Below are 14,417 nucleotides of genomic sequence, written 5' to 3'. Positions count from 1 at the left end.
ACAGGGAGCTGAGAGAAGAAGAGGCCAAAGCCCAGAACTCTGTGTACAGAGTGACTCTGGGCTATTTCTGATTAAACAGAAAGCACAGATCCCAGTGCAGGCAGGAGACCACTGTAAATACAGGTCCTCAGTAAAGGTCTGAAGCCAATTTGACCACCACTGCTTTCTTGTTTCTCCCCCAAAATCCTCCCAAACCCCTTCACATCAAAGAGGGGTGTTGTTTTTAACTTAATGGTCTCTATCACAAACCCGACATTCTCAAAGATTACCCAGATCTCACCCCCTTTGCTGCACCAGAGCAGCATCTAATGATGCTCCTGAAGCACCTGCTTAAGGCAATTAAAACCCAATGGTGAGGACATCAGGAAAGCTCTGAAAATAGCAAAATCTGCTTCACTGAAACTACTTCTTGCACTCAGTTCTCTCCTGCTCCACGATTCAGCAAGTGCTGTAGCCTTAAAATAAAGCTTCCTGCTTGTAAAAACTGCTGAATAAAGCACATGCTTTAGGTCACGGTCAAACCCCAAAGTTCCTTTAAACAAGACCATATTTGTCCTCTTGCTTTTCCATTTTTTCTTCCCAACTGCAGTAACTTTACTCACAGAATCATCCCAGGCAGGGGGCTAGAGCAGGGCCAAGCCTAGAGAACAACTTGGTGTTTTCAGCTCAAATGATGACCCTTTAGGGCTGGTTTCTGGTCTCACTAAGGTGGATTATGGAAGGACCAGGAACCCTCAGGGACTGGTGCCTGTGCAGAGCAGAGGCCATTGCACCTGTGTATTTGCACACCCAGCATCAAAGACAAAAAGCTTGATACTGGATACAAGACACCAGTGGAGAGAGTGGCTTGGCCCAAGGTCATTGGGAAGTTTAAAGCAGCTGAGCACTGGCCCCAGATGTTTGTGGACCTCGCTCAATGCCTTAGAGACAAGAGAGGCCTGGAGGCAGATTCCCTCAAGTCCATTGCCCAGAGGCCACTACAGCAGGTCATTCACACATCCCAGCCATCCACATCCATACAACTGCTGGATTCCTGCAGTGAACACGACCCTCACTTGGTATTTCCTGCTTACAGAGGGGAACACAAACAATCAAACACTTTGGGCAAGGCCTCAGAGAGCTGCTTATGTTTTCCTGAAGGGTGAGGAAGCCACTGCTGTTTCCACCCCGACAGTGGGAAGGGTCCAGCATGGTGGGACTCCCAAAGGAGCAGGAACCCAACTCCCTGCTTGCCTCAACCACCAGATAATGCAACAGCCTTTCCAAAAATAAACAGCTGATGCAAGGCTGGAGAAGATTAAAGCAGAGTATTGCTGGGGCAAGGGAGAACGTGACTGGATCACAAGTAATAGTGTCTCAGCCCCTCTTGGCAGGTTTTGGGAAAGCCCATGGAAAGCAGCCAGTCAGATCCCAGCTATTGGCTGCAAAGGAAGTCAAAGCTTCTGCACTCCTCATCTTCTTGGTCCAGATTTTCATTTGCTATAAGAAAAGCAGGTGGATTTCCCTCAAAGTTAAAGGATCATGAGCTCAAATACAGGATGCCAGAATGGATGGGGAAAAACAGGGACCTTAATATAGGCAGGGAATGTGGAAGTGACCCAGCTGACATTGCACAACACCAGAGCCAGTGCAAGACCTACCCGAGGCACCCAGCGGTGAAGGCAGAGCCACTGACCAGGGACTCCAGGGAAAACCCTCAGGTTCAGTCCCACTTTGACTGAAGGCAGAGCCATGCCTGGCCCTCTGCACAGAACCAGACCCCAAGCTTCCACTTTATCAGCTCATTCTGAGTTAAACAGTTCTGAACAACGATCGCCAACAGCTCCAGCCTCGTTGCCCAACACCCACAGACAGTTCAGCCAGAATAAGGTCAACAGTGCCCTGTGAGAAACAAGCACTTCCACCAGTGGAGACACACCGTGCAGCAACCAACCCTCTGATGGCCAAATTGTCCCTTCTACCATGGAATGGAGCAGAGTCACTCCTCATGTGCTGCGGGTGGCCAGGAGCAGGAAAAGCCACTGCAGCCTGTGAAGGATCAGTTCAGGAGCTGAGAGGCAGAAGGTGAGCTCATCTGTTTCCCTCAGAACCAGCCTGCCATCTCCTACCCCTCACTTCCAGAGGGAGGCTGTTCAGGTTGGTGCAGACTATGACAATCACACATTTAACCCTGGGCTTGCAGCTCACGCTAGAAAGGAACCAGACAGGGTTGGCATCACTAATAGAAACTCGTCCATCCAAGCTAAAATCCCCACCAGGAAGAGGGCAGCCCTAGCTGTACAGATGGCTCCTGGCAGTGGAATGCATTTATTTAATGTATGGTGGGAGGTGGCAGTGGGCTCTGTCACCCACATTACGCAGTGGGGACAGAAAGGCCAGGTCAGGCGTGCAGGGTGTGCTACATCAGAGAACCCCTCTGAGCCAGAGCAAAGAAAGAGCTGCAGGACAGGAAAAATCCAGGTCTGGTTTGAGTGCATGTGCTGCCCTTTATTCTTAAAAGCATTACAGGCACTCCCATTAGAGAGCATTTGCAGCTGATGACAGGCCAGGGAACAGTCCCACACAACACAGGCTCATCACCAGGCCATGGCCAAACGAGCTTTGCTGGGACAAGTGTAAAAAGTGTCAGTAGTCGAGTCAGGGAAAGCAAAGTCTCTGGGGAAGGGTCCAGGAGACCTGGGGTCTGATGTGTGCAGGAGCATCCTCCTCTCCACACCCTGTCCAAGGGCAGCACAACGGTAGGAGAAGAGCAGGGAAAATGGAAGCTGCCTGGGCAGCCACAAATTCCTGATCAAAGCCACCAAGCAGCCGATGGTGCAGCACCGAGCTGATTACAGCTGGCAACCTTGTACTGGGCTTTCCCTCCCCCGTCTCCTTTGTGAGATGATTTAACAAGCTGCAGAATCCCACGGGACATGTCAGTCAGCCAACAGCAATGGAGCATCGTATCTGGAGTCATACATGTCCATCTGCACCGTTCCCTTCTGACAGGCACAAAGCTCTGAGCTTGGAGTAAAAATGTCACCAAAAGGAATTTGCCCAGAAAAAAAATCATGGCAGAGAACATTCCCTCCCCCACCCGTCAGTGCCCCTGCACAGGAACTGATGTGCCAATCATGTGTTTTGGGATGGCAGAAAACGTGCCTCTGTGCTCACTGTCTGCTCTGCACAACGGCCACGTGGGCACTGTCAGACAACACCAATGGGATCAGAACAGCTCAAAGTTACTGTTTGTTTCCAGCACTCTGTTTCCCAGAACAGAGATCTGATCCAAAATTTGGGATTTCTAGCAGGAACCTTGCACCTGGAAGGGCATAGAGAAGGTGGACACTTTATTTAAACACAGACACCCTCCCCCTGGTGCAGGCTCAGACCTGCTCTGTACAGAAACAATAAACACACGCCCATGTTCTCTCCATCTCAGTGCCAACAGGCTGCTCGAGGTGGCCACGCTGCTCCCTGGGCCACCACGGCTCCCTTTGTGTCACCCCAAACCCACTCCCGTCCCTTCAGCCTGGCTGCTGCCCAGCCCTGACGCCTGGAATGCTGAACTGCAGCGTGTCTGACCTGGGGTGGATGAGAAGCAGGTAAATAGGCCAAGTCAAGCAGAGCCAGAGAAACAGACATTCAGGGACTGAATTACCCCTTCCCTACAGCAATTAAAAAGCAAATGCAATTATTTTGTACCAACAACTGCATCCAGAGTGCACTTTTGCCTTAGGGAGACTGAAACCAGTGAGATGGAGACTCGCACGACATCCCCTTTCCCTTGTGACACTGCTCAGATCAGCCACACAAGGGCTTTGAATCGGTGCTGGCACCACAGTGCCCGACTGTTCCCACACACATGGGGACATTCCCACATCTCAGGAGGGACCCCCAGGCACTGGCCCGCACATCACGATGGGCTGTGAAACACTGCTGTGAAACACTGCTGCGTTGGAGTAAAAGGAAATTAGTTGCTCTGATACTGAACACCAGAACAATGGGATGGGACACGAGGCCCTCGAGGAAGGGGACACGGGAGTGGAGAATTCAGAGCCACAACAAAGCTTCCACTGAAGCGTTTTGAGCAGACTTTGTCCTTGAACGCAGCCCACACCAGCAGCCCAGCAGCTCACCCACATGGCTCCATTTAAGCCTGTATCAAATCCCAGCTCCAGCTTAACCAGGAGTCCCTGAGGGCTAAAGAAAGACACAGCAAGGAGAGATTAACTGGCAACAGTGTGGGATGCAAACAAGGCACAGACATACCACCGACTCCAGAGACATTCCTTCTTGATGAGCTTTTTAATTGGGTGCCCAAAGAGCAAGCGACAGGGAAAGGAGAGCAAAGATAGCGAGGGAAGGAGGTAAAACAGAAGTTTTACGCCCGCCACGGTGGCTCCAGTGGGAGCACAGGAGACACACCTCAGCAGTCAAAGAGCTCTGTGATCACTGTGATCAGCCCCTGCTCCTTCCTGGTATGTGCCACGCAAGCAGGGAAAGCATCGACTTACACACCAATTCCTGAGAAAGCTCAGGAAAAGAAAGACAAAAATCAGAAAGGACGTCCTTTTACTGCAGAAGCATCCATGAAATCCAGTGCCTTACGGAACAGGAACAAGAGTGAATGACCAAGGCAGGAAATTATTCCCAAATCCTGAGCTAGCTCCCCGAGAGTTGTCATTACTCATCTGCACTATCTGTACAGAGATAAGGCCAGAGCTGAGAGCATGAGGCAGGCAGCCAAGGAGCATAGGGAGTGTGAGGTCCTGCCCTGCTCCTGCTCCTGGAGCCCTGGGAAGGGCAGGGACTGCTCCCTCAGAGCCAGAGAGGCAGCTGTGCCAACCCTCGATGCTGGGAAACTGAACCAGCAATGAACAGGCAGCACAGAGAGCTGTTCCTACACATCTCACAGTGCACCTGCAGCTTCCAGCCCTGCTTTCACCCACATGCCAGCTCTGACTTTGCCCATGATGACCAGCCGGTCTCAAACAGGTTTTTTCCTCACCTGGAAAAACTTCATTTTCTTTGGGGAACATACACAACATAAGACATTCCAAAACCCTTAAAATATTTCTGCCTACTTCTCTGCAAGCATAACAGACCCAGTTCTGACCTCTTCTCTGGTCAATACTGCCCTCCCAGCCAGGAGCTGCTTTCAGTGGCAGGCCTGGGGAGCACCCCTGGATTCCTGCTTCAAACCTCAGTGGCCACCCAGGCTCTGGAATTGATTCTGTTCTAAAACCAGGCACTTTGTAATGCCAACCTTGAGAGGATTTCTCACACTGTCTTAATTAGGATGAGGCAAAAGTTGTTTCACCTAATTTCCAACCCACCTCAGTATTACATTTGAAAGACCACCTATGACATCTTCAGCCTTGCTCGCCTCAGGATCTGCACAACGGCAGCCAATGGCATTAGATAGAAATCTAATGAGATAATATATTTACATAATATTTATGGCACTCGCTCTCAGACAGGGTTTTGTTCTTGCGTCCTCAGTACGTGGCACTACAGACACTTCCTTTGAGCTGGAAAAAGCCTGAGGTTAATTTTTAAATCTAATTTCCCTTTAAAAGAAACCACGTGTTTAAATAACAAGGGAGGAGTGCAAATGTACCTGGGTTTACCAAACCTGAACATCAACTCAAGCTCAACTTCCCTTCAGCTGAAAATCTCAGGCTCTTGCAGAGCACCCAGTAAAGCCAGGCACACACTCCTCCTCCTGTAATTCCCTCAACACCCTGCTATGTTGGGTGTTCACACTGATTGTCACCTGAAATTCTCAGCAGCCACAAGAGATGGGACACGTCAGCAGGTTAAGCACTTCCCTAAACACACAGTCCCAGCACTTGGCATCCTGCAGCCTCCCCAGCACTTAAGCAGCTCACCCTCACTAACCCTGTGGAAACAGCCACCTTCCTACCCTGTGTGTGCCACAGCTGGTTCCAAACTCAAGCTCCTTATCCAGCAGTCTGGAAGCCCAACTAGATTTTCTTCCAAGACACAAACAGAAACCCCTGCCCTGGCCCAGGCTGCTGTGCAGCATCCAGCTGTTCAGTTTGAGTTAAAGGGTAATCGAGAAAATTTAGCTCCACTATTCATCCAAACTTCTCAAAGCTGAACATTTCTCATCAAGCCACGGCGACAGGACAAAGCAATTTCAGATTTAGGTTTAGAAATGTGCCCATGACACGATGGACACCCAGGCACCACATGGCATCAGTGCCCTAGCTGACCCTGAGCAGAGCATTTCCCCCCACCACGAGGGTGCAGGAGCACAGTCCTTTGGGAAGCAGGACATGCAGAGCTCTGAGGACATCACACAGGCTCTTCAGGTTTTGTGTAGAAGAGGGCACACGCACACACTCCAGCTCCAATGTTGTTCCAAAGGCAGCTCACACTCTGCTGTCCTGTCTCTAACTGAGCCTCTCTCCCTCCCCAGCCCCCCAAGCTCTCCTGTTGCCCACAGCCGGCCCAGGTGCACCCACATCTCCAGCGCTTGTTTTCCTCCCTCCTGCAGACAGCAGCTGCATTCGCTTCTCCAGTCGGTTGCTATAGAAACAAATCAATCCTCAACAGTTTTATTTTTACCAGTTTCTGTGAAATAGGATTTATCTCATTTCCATGACTAAGCTGTACTCCAGAGCAGCAGCTTTGGGATGGTGGCAGTGCCAGCTCAGCATCGGGCAGAGCTCGCGCTGCAGTGCCAAGAGGAAATGGCCATCACCCGTCTTCAGAGGCACCTTCTCATCTCAAGGACACTTCACCTTGAAAGGATTCCCACAGCTGGAGCACAAGAGCACTCCACAGCTGCATGGCACAGCCTGGGAAAGGCAGAGGGCTCACATGGAGTGGAGGTGTTGGCACACGCTCTGTCTCCAGCCAGCCAGGCAGCCCCTTGGGCACTGCCACAGGAGGGACTCAGCCTCCAGGAACTGCCTTCCCCTTGTCCAGGGGCAGCTGCAAGAGGCTTTCCCTCTGGTCTGGGGTGCATTTCCTCCCTTCTGTATCCCCTCTACTCTGTGCCACACCTTCCATGTATGTCTATGTTCTATCCTGCTTGTTTGTCCTTCTGTCTCACCGAAACAATGCATTACCTCACAACATCCCCCCAGTGCACCCAAGTCTCACAAGCATCTGAGCACAGACCACCTGCTCAGTCCTCACACTGTTCAGGATCCTCCAGCCAGCACTGGAGCCAGGCCTGAGCACAGCAGGGAAAGGAGTAAATGCCTGTCATGGATGTGTTTCACTGCTCCTCCCACAATGGGGCAGAGCACAAACTTTAAGTGAGCCCTGCAAATGCTCCTGGGAAGGTGTGTAACCTGACAACTGGAAAAACACCGGGGAGCCCCATGTCTGGGCTCTGCTCTTGCCACCACAGGACACTGTGACTGCTAACACACTGCACCTGTCAGTGGGCAGCAGCTGCCTTAGTTCCAGCATCCTCAACACAATCCAACCCACCTGACACTCCTCACCTGAGACTCTGACTCACCTAATATTCCCCACACCACATCTCAGCCCACAGCAACTCCCTCATGGAATATTTGAGGTAACCTCTGCAAGCACATGGATATTTCCAAAACCCAACTGGCACTTCAAAACACTCTCAAAGCAAGGCAAAAAGTAAGCTTATGTGTTTCTCACCCTCCAGCTGACATAAACACGTTGACACACTGACACTCCCAAGAGAGTGAGTCTCAGAGCACCAGAGGACTCAGCACGTGGGTAAAGACTGGGTGCTGCATAACCCCGAGTCCTGCTCTACAGAGGGGAGCAGCAGCACCCGTGGCCTGGGCGAGTGGAACTGGGAGGTCCCACAGCAGGGAGAGCCTGGTGCTCCTGACCCAGCCCCGAGCACGGAACCGTGACCAGAGCACGCAAATAAAACCTTCCAAAGCTGCATCACGAGATCGCACAGTCAGTAACTGCAGCCTCCGAATTCTTTAAGAAGTGCTCAGGAAACAATTCCCAGCAGAGGCCGGTGCACACCCGTGCCTGTGGCAGGAGCACGTCCAGCAGCCCCTGCTGGGTGTGCAATTACAGAGGGCTCTGTCCTGTGGTGTGTGCACGGCAGGGCAGGGAGAGGAGGCAGCCTGAAGTGGGTGAGATGCTTAATCCCAGCAGCAGGAGAGGGACAGACCCAGTGCTGCCCAGTTCTGTGGGGACGCAGTGGGAGCAGCTCCCCCGTGATGCTGTGAACTATCAGCTGCACCAGAGCAAACACCAAACCCCTCTTTGTTTTAATACAACCTCATTTTTCTGACTCTAAACCGCCCTTGAATTGTCAGAACCCACTTCAAATGTTCTGCCATCCCACCACATCATTCCCTAAACCAACCAGACCCCCTCACCAGCAGCAACTGCTGCAAATGGGCTGGAACACAGGCTGTGGCTTCTGTGGAGCAGCACCCAACCCTTCCCACAACAGATGTGCACCCAAACTCCTCCTTCCCAGCAGAAGTGTCTCCTTGATACATTCCCAGAGGATTGCATAGCTCATCTAGGGCTTAGCAGCAGCCTCAGTTTCCCCTCCCAGCAACAAAGATCCAGGTTTTTCACAGCAATAGTTAAAAATAAAAAGCTTTTTCTGCAGATTTGGCTTTAACACAACCCATCCCTCACTGCTCCTGGCAAAACCTCCTGAATGCAGCCTGATAGCTCAGCCACAGATTATTTTGTTGTTTCCTGCCTTTAACTTCACAGTGAAGCACTAAAAAAACCCAAAACCAATAAATCCAAATTCTGCAGCCTTGATGCAAAAGCGCCCCTGAAAATCCAAGAACCCTCATGGATTCACGGTGCATTTCTGGCCTTGCTGCTGCTCATAAGCCCTAAGCTGCATGTGCATGGAGTGGATTTTCCCTCTGGCTGCTCACTGGTCCTCCCACCAGCTCTTTGTGAGCCCACCATCTCTGGTAAACACCAGACTTCCATCTCCTCCTCGTTCCCCCACCCCACCAGGGTTTGTCCCTCTGCCCGAAATCCTGAGTGTTACACCCTGCACCTTCACCCCTCGGGACAGACGTCCATTGTCTTTGCAATTACTGCTCCTGTGGCTTATCCCGCTCCATCCTGTCCTGCTTCCTGCTCACCTGCAGCTGGAGGTGATTGCAGTCTGTGCATGGCTCCACACCCAGCGGGCTGGCTCGGCCTCAGCACAGCCAGGACTGTGACAAAGTTCACATTTGCCTGATAACAGGCACAGTGGCAGCTCAGGTGATGTGATAAAACACTGCATTCCAAGGAATTCACTGCCAGGGGAATCTTCTACCACTTCATGGAGAAGCACTTGTTCTCTTTGGAAGAAAAATAGCCCAAACTGATGAGTGCTAGCTCAGAGCAAGCACCAGCTCAGCACCTACCAGGTGTAACATGGGAATTCCAGGAAATGCCTGGTTTGTACCTCATCCAAAATTGTATCTTTGAGATGCCCGAAATGTTGCAGAACTGCCAGAAAAAGCTGAGACAGGCACTTCGGGACACATGGGCTTTGGGAACAGGTTGTCCAAACAGTGGGACTTAAAAAATAAAATAGGAACTAAATAGCGACATCCAAAGGAACCAAAATCGAGAGGAGGAAGGAACAAGGGAGTTCTGCCAGCCCAGCTGAGCATTCATGACCCTGCAGTAGGAATGAGCTCCGGGGGTGGAGGGCAGCTCAGCAGCTCCCATGTTGGGACAGATCCTTACAGACGGGAGGAGCCTCGGCAGGAGCAGGGATCAGCCTGAGCAGGAGGGGGCAGCTGCCTGAGGAAGGGAAAACATGGAGCACACAGACCTGACCAAGGGCAGAGCTCTCCCCACAGCTGAGGGGGCAACACCCTACACTAGAAAAGCTCCCATGTTGTAGTGTTGGAAAGGTGAGGTTTCCTCCACCAAACACATCCCTAAAATTGATCTGTCCCAGCTGCTCCCTTGGGCCTCTCCTTGCAGGGACACTCAGCAGCTGCTTCTCTTCCAAACCTCATCACAAGCTCCTCACTTGGAGTCACTTAACCCAGAGCCAAAGCCCAACAAAGGGTCAGGAGGTGGGAAACAGTCCCAAAGCCCCTCAGTGGCAGCAGGTGCCACACAGCGAGTTAAGGACGCGCTGCCAGACCCGGAACCACTGTCAGACACACACAGAACACACAGTGCAGGGAAACAGCCTCGGGGCTGGGACTCGGGAGGGGAAAGGGACCACTGCAGTGTCCCCAACAGCCACGTCAGCGGACACGGGTGACAGCTGTGACAGGCACTGCCAGACGTGTCTGTGCACAAAGCCACGGCCAGAGTCAAACAGCCCCACGGGCACCGTGTGGAGCTGCTGCAGCTCAGTGTGTTTAACCAGACCCTCCACACTGACCCGAGCCCCCCCCCCGCACAGCTACCCCTTGAGGGGCTGCAGCAACTCCCCTCCCAAACCAAGGCTCGGAGTGTTTAATGTATCCAAGGAGAAGGACACAGTCTGACCCAGGGGCACATTCACGTTTCAGAAACACAAACCTGTGCCCCAGGGCAGCTCTCCTGGCCGGGGCCTCTGCCCCAGACAGGGATCAGGTTATGACAAAGGGAAAACACATCAAATTTGGCCACAACTGGGCCAGTCACATCCCTCTCAACAGTCAGGGCGTGTAGTGACAGTGGCACAAATCTCCTCCCCATGCTCCAGTACAAACCAGTTGCTCAGGGACCACAAGCAGCAGCATTTCCAGCAGAGGCTGAAGTGGCACAAAGCTGTGGCTCCAGAAGCACAGCACTGAGTGGTTTCCTCAGCAGATGCCGAAAAAAGGGGAGGAGAAAAAAAAACTAAAAAAGCTCCGAGAGCTTCAAACCAGAGAATTGCACAGCACAGGGCTGGGGACACCAAACCCACTGACGGAGACCCCCCAGAGCCGACCCCGACCCCGCAGGGGGTCACTGAGAGGATGCCCCAGCAGGGCCTGGACACCTCACCCAACACCCACAGCCGGCAGCTCTCCCACCGCGGGACCCCCCGCACGTCCTGGGCTGCACCCAGAACCCTCCAGACGCACCACAGCTCCCCAGTCGCTCCAGTCGGAGCCCGCACAGCCGCGCTTCGGTCCCGGGGCAATAGGCCACCCCTGGGCAGTGCCAGCCCCGGCAGTGCCCGCTCCAAACAGACAGACAGACAGACAGACAGCCTCCCTTCCTGGCCCACCGGAGGCACACCGGCCCAAGGGGCTCTGCCGCGGCTCCCCCCGCGCCCCCGGTCCCACCGAACCCCTCGGGGTCCCCACACCTTTCACAACCCTCCGTGATGTCTTATCCCACCCTCGAGCCCCACCGGCTCTGACCCGCCCCCCCCGGGGACGGACCCCCGGCTTCCCCCGCCGCGCTGCCCCTCCAGGGACACCCCCGGCATTCCCGTGTCCCGCAGCCCTCACGGGCACACCCGACCCTCCGTCTGCGCCGCAGTCCCGCACCCCCGGCCCCGCACCCCAGGTCCCCGCTCCCTCCCTGGCCTCGCACAGCGCCCTCCCCGGGGCCGCGCTCACCTGAGCAGGCTGGACAGCGGGTGCCCCACACCGCCGCTCCCACCGCCGCCGCCGCCGCCACCGCCGCCGCCCCCCCCCCGCGGAGCCGCCGCCGCCGCCGCCTCCCCCGCCGGAGCCGCCGAAGCCGGAGCTGAGGCGCTTCCCCGAGAGCAGCTTCTCCACGGCCGGGAGGTTCCCGGTGCGCGCGGCCTCCAGCAGCTCCTGCTCCTTCCCCATGGCCGGCGCGGCCCCGCGCCCGCGACACTTCCGGGGCGGGGCCTCGGGGGGCGGGATCAGATGGGGCGGGACCCGCGCAGGGCCCGCCCCCAGCCCCGCCCTGTCCCTCAGGCCGCGCCCGTTTCCGGGCGGGGTTTGGGGGGTTTCCTCCCCTCAGCGGCGGGGCTGGGCTGCAGTGCCGCTCCAGCGCCGTGTCCCGCTCTCTGCCTCGCGGGAGCAGCCGGGTGTGGAGCTCCGGCTCGGGGCGGGGCCGGGCCCAGCACGGGCCCCTCCGCGGCAGCGCGGTTGCCATGGCGACAGGCCTCGCCCCTCCTCGCCCTGCCCCTATCTCTGCGTCATCAAGAGGCGCGGGCTCTGAGCCGTTGCCATGGCGATAAAAAGCCACGCCCCTCACGGCGCTCTTAGTCAATCGTCATCGGGGCGCCGCCGCGGCGCCGCTGCCATGGCGACAGGCTCCGCCCCTCACTGGCCTCCGTTTAGTACGTCATCAGGATGCGCCGCGGCGGTTCCGTTACCATGACGACAGGCCCCACCTCTCGGGGACTCGCAGTGTTGCGCCATCAGGCGGCGCCGCGGGCGCGGCCATGGCGGACCCGGCCCGGGACCCGCTCGGAGCCGCCGCGGCCGCGGAGCCGCCTCCGGGCCCGGCCCCTCCCGCGGGACACGGCGCGGGGGACGCGGCGGCCGCGGAGGGGGAGGGCGAGGGCGAGGCGGGAGAGGCTGGCGGAGGCGGCGAGCCCAAGGCGGAGGGGGCGGACGGGGAGGTGAGAGCGGGGCCGGGCGGGAGCGGGACCGGGAGGGGCCGAGCGGCTGCAGAGCGAGGGCTGCGCTGTCCTTCAGGTGAGGAGCGCGGAGGGGGAGGCGGCGGACGGAGACGAGCCCGGGCTGCAGCCGAGCGCGGCCAGGAAGGTGAAACTGGAGCTGAAGGAGCGGAAGGAGAAGAAGCAGAAGGTGGATGAGGACGAGATCCAGAAGATGCAGTGAGTGCCGGGGACCCGTCCCAGATCCCCCCTCTCACCCCCGAGAAGGGCACAGCCCAGCCCTGCCCGCCCCAGCTGGGGCGCCTTTGCACGGCGGCCGCGGGGACCCGAAGAAGCCTCGGAGCTGTATTTTTGCTGTGATCGATCGTTCTCCCTCCCCGCAGGATTCTGGTCTCGTCCTTCTCCGAGGAGCAGCTGAACCGGTACGAGATGTACCGTCGCTCTGCCTTCCCCAAGGCCGCCATCAAACGGGTACGACGGGCAGGGGCGTTCGGGACAGGGCTGAGGGCCCCCCCGGGACCCTCCTCAGCCGCCCCGCCCTGCGGCTCAGCCCGGTGTCCCGGCACTGCCGATGCCCCCCACAGCCTGGGGGGGCCGGGGGCCTCTGTGGGTCAAGGTGAGGGTCTCTGACTGTCCCTGCCTGTCCCCCAGCTCATCCAGTCCATCACAGGCACCTCAGTGTCCCAGAACGTCGTCATCGCCATGTCCGGCATCTCCAAGGTCTTCGTGGGGGAGGTGGTGGAGGAGGGTGAGTGGAGCCCAGATGGGAATTCAGTGCCTGGAGCTCAGGACACAAGCAGCGCTGGGGGAGGCCCCGGTCCAGTGGCAGCCCCAGCTCAGGGCAGAACAGCGAGGGCAGCCTGGGCTGGCACAGCCCCTCTGTCCCAGCAGGGGCCCTGCCCTGAGCCAGGTCCTGCTGCTGTTCCTTCTCACGAGGAGATCCCGGGGCTCCAGCTCTGTCCCTCAGCCCAGGGCTCTCCTTAGTGCTGCTGAGAACAAAGGAGTTCCTTGAGACCTGGGAGCTGTCCCAGCTGGGCTGGGGGTCCTGCAGCCTCGGGGCCTGTCACAGGGAGCAAGGGGAGCACAGCCCCTCTGTCCACAGCCCCCCAGAGCCCACCCAGCCCTGGGTTTAAGCACATCAGTCCCTGTGGGACTGGATCCAGCACATCCACACTGGCTGAGCGGTTCAGAGGCCCTTTGTCCTGGTCACTCCTGGGACTCCTGTCAGGGAGGAGCTCATGGAGCAGGTTCATTCCTGGGCACTGGCAAAGCAGGAGCTGTAAACCCTAAACACAAGCATTACCTGTTGCCTTTCCAAGTGCAGCTGAAGCAGCAGGAGAGGGGGAGGGCTCAGGTGTCCCCTCCTGTGACCTCTGTGTTTGTTGTTCAGCCCTGGACGTGTGTGAGAAGTGGGGGGAGCTGCCCCCCCCCTGCAGCCCAAGCACATGAGAGAGGCCGTGCGGAGGCTCAAGGCACGAGGGCAGATCCCCAACTCCAAGTACAAGAAGATCATCTTCCACTGACTGGCCCTGGAGCAGAGAGGGGCTGAAACAGCAACCTCTGGGACCCTCCCCAGCTGAGCCACAACCTGAGGCCCCTTGGGGAGGGGTGTGAGACCTCGGGGACCACAGGGACTGTCCTCAGTCACTGCCCAGAACCCTGCACTGGGCAGAGCCAGGAGCTGCTCCTGACCTGGAGCCATGGGCTCCTCTGCCTCAGCACAGCAGGGAGAGGAACATCCACGGCCTTCAGAGTATTCACCCCCCAGGGCTGTGCTTCCTGCTGGCCCAGATGTGGCTTTTTTTTGTACATTAAAGTTGCTCTGTGTTGGTGGCCCGGCTGGACTCGCTGTGTGCCGGGGCAGGGCAGGATGAGGCTGTGCCCCAGCCCACCATGAGGTGCTCCTGGAGCTGCTCCCAGCCTGGGGCAGTGCTGGGTCCCTGGAGCC

At 56.6% G+C, this 14,417-nt stretch overlaps 2 protein-coding genes across 3 annotated transcripts in view; one reads left to right on the top strand and one right to left on the bottom strand.

The window, feature by feature from the left end:
• The window catches only part of ANKS1A (ankyrin repeat and sterile alpha motif domain containing 1A), a 71,724-nt gene extending 59,826 nt beyond the window's left edge, over positions 1 to 11,898 (bottom strand). The window contains 2 exon segments of the mRNA XM_027659849.1: positions 11,493 to 11,570; positions 11,572 to 11,898. Of these exon segments, the coding sequence (XP_027515650.1) occupies positions 11,493 to 11,570; positions 11,572 to 11,708 (215 nt within the window). The 5' untranslated portion in view covers positions 11,709 to 11,898.
• A 159-nt stretch (positions 11,899 to 12,057) lies between these two features.
• On the top strand, positions 12,058 to 14,305 carry TAF11 (TATA-box binding protein associated factor 11). Of its 2 annotated transcripts, none has more exons than XM_027659851.1 (5): positions 12,058 to 12,472; positions 12,549 to 12,688; positions 12,853 to 12,940; positions 13,121 to 13,268; positions 13,503 to 13,853. In XM_027659851.1, the coding sequence occupies exons 1-5, from the start codon at positions 12,293 to 12,295 to the stop codon at positions 13,757 to 13,759; spliced, it is 813 nt and encodes a 270-aa protein (XP_027515652.1). In that variant the 5' UTR covers positions 12,058 to 12,292; the 3' UTR covers positions 13,760 to 13,853. The 2 variants fall into 2 exon arrangements, with proteins under 2 accessions (XP_027515652.1, XP_027515653.1); XM_027659852.1 differs by lacking the exon at positions 13,503 to 13,853 and adding an exon at positions 13,860 to 14,305 and having other exon boundaries at positions 12,094 to 12,472; positions 13,121 to 13,217.
• Positions 14,306 to 14,417: the final 112 nt, after the last annotated feature.

The sequence above is a fragment of the Corapipo altera genome, unplaced genomic scaffold, assembly GCF_003945725.1.
Source record: "Corapipo altera isolate COAL_440 unplaced genomic scaffold, ASM394572v1 77b, whole genome shotgun sequence".
Taxonomy (NCBI): Eukaryota; Metazoa; Chordata; class Aves; order Passeriformes; family Pipridae; genus Corapipo; species Corapipo altera.
The sequence above is the reverse complement of the archived record's forward strand: the minus strand, read 5'-3'. Positions and strand labels throughout refer to the sequence as shown.

What these genes read in the sequence shown, in the direction of transcription:
- TAF11 (XM_027659851.1), top strand. Translation starts at nt 12,293, where the DNA reads ATGGCGGACCCGGCCCGGGACCCGCTCGGAGCCGCCGCGGCCGCGGAG. An exon ending in CGGAGGGGGCGGACGGGGAG is followed by an intron (nt 12,473 to 12,548) that starts GTGAGAGCGGGG and finishes GCTGTCCTTCAG; the next exon opens with GTGAGGAGCGCGGAGGGGGA. An exon ending in CCAAGGCCGCCATCAAACGG is followed by an intron (nt 12,941 to 13,120) that starts GTACGACGGGCA and finishes CCTGTCCCCCAG; the next exon opens with CTCATCCAGTCCATCACAGG.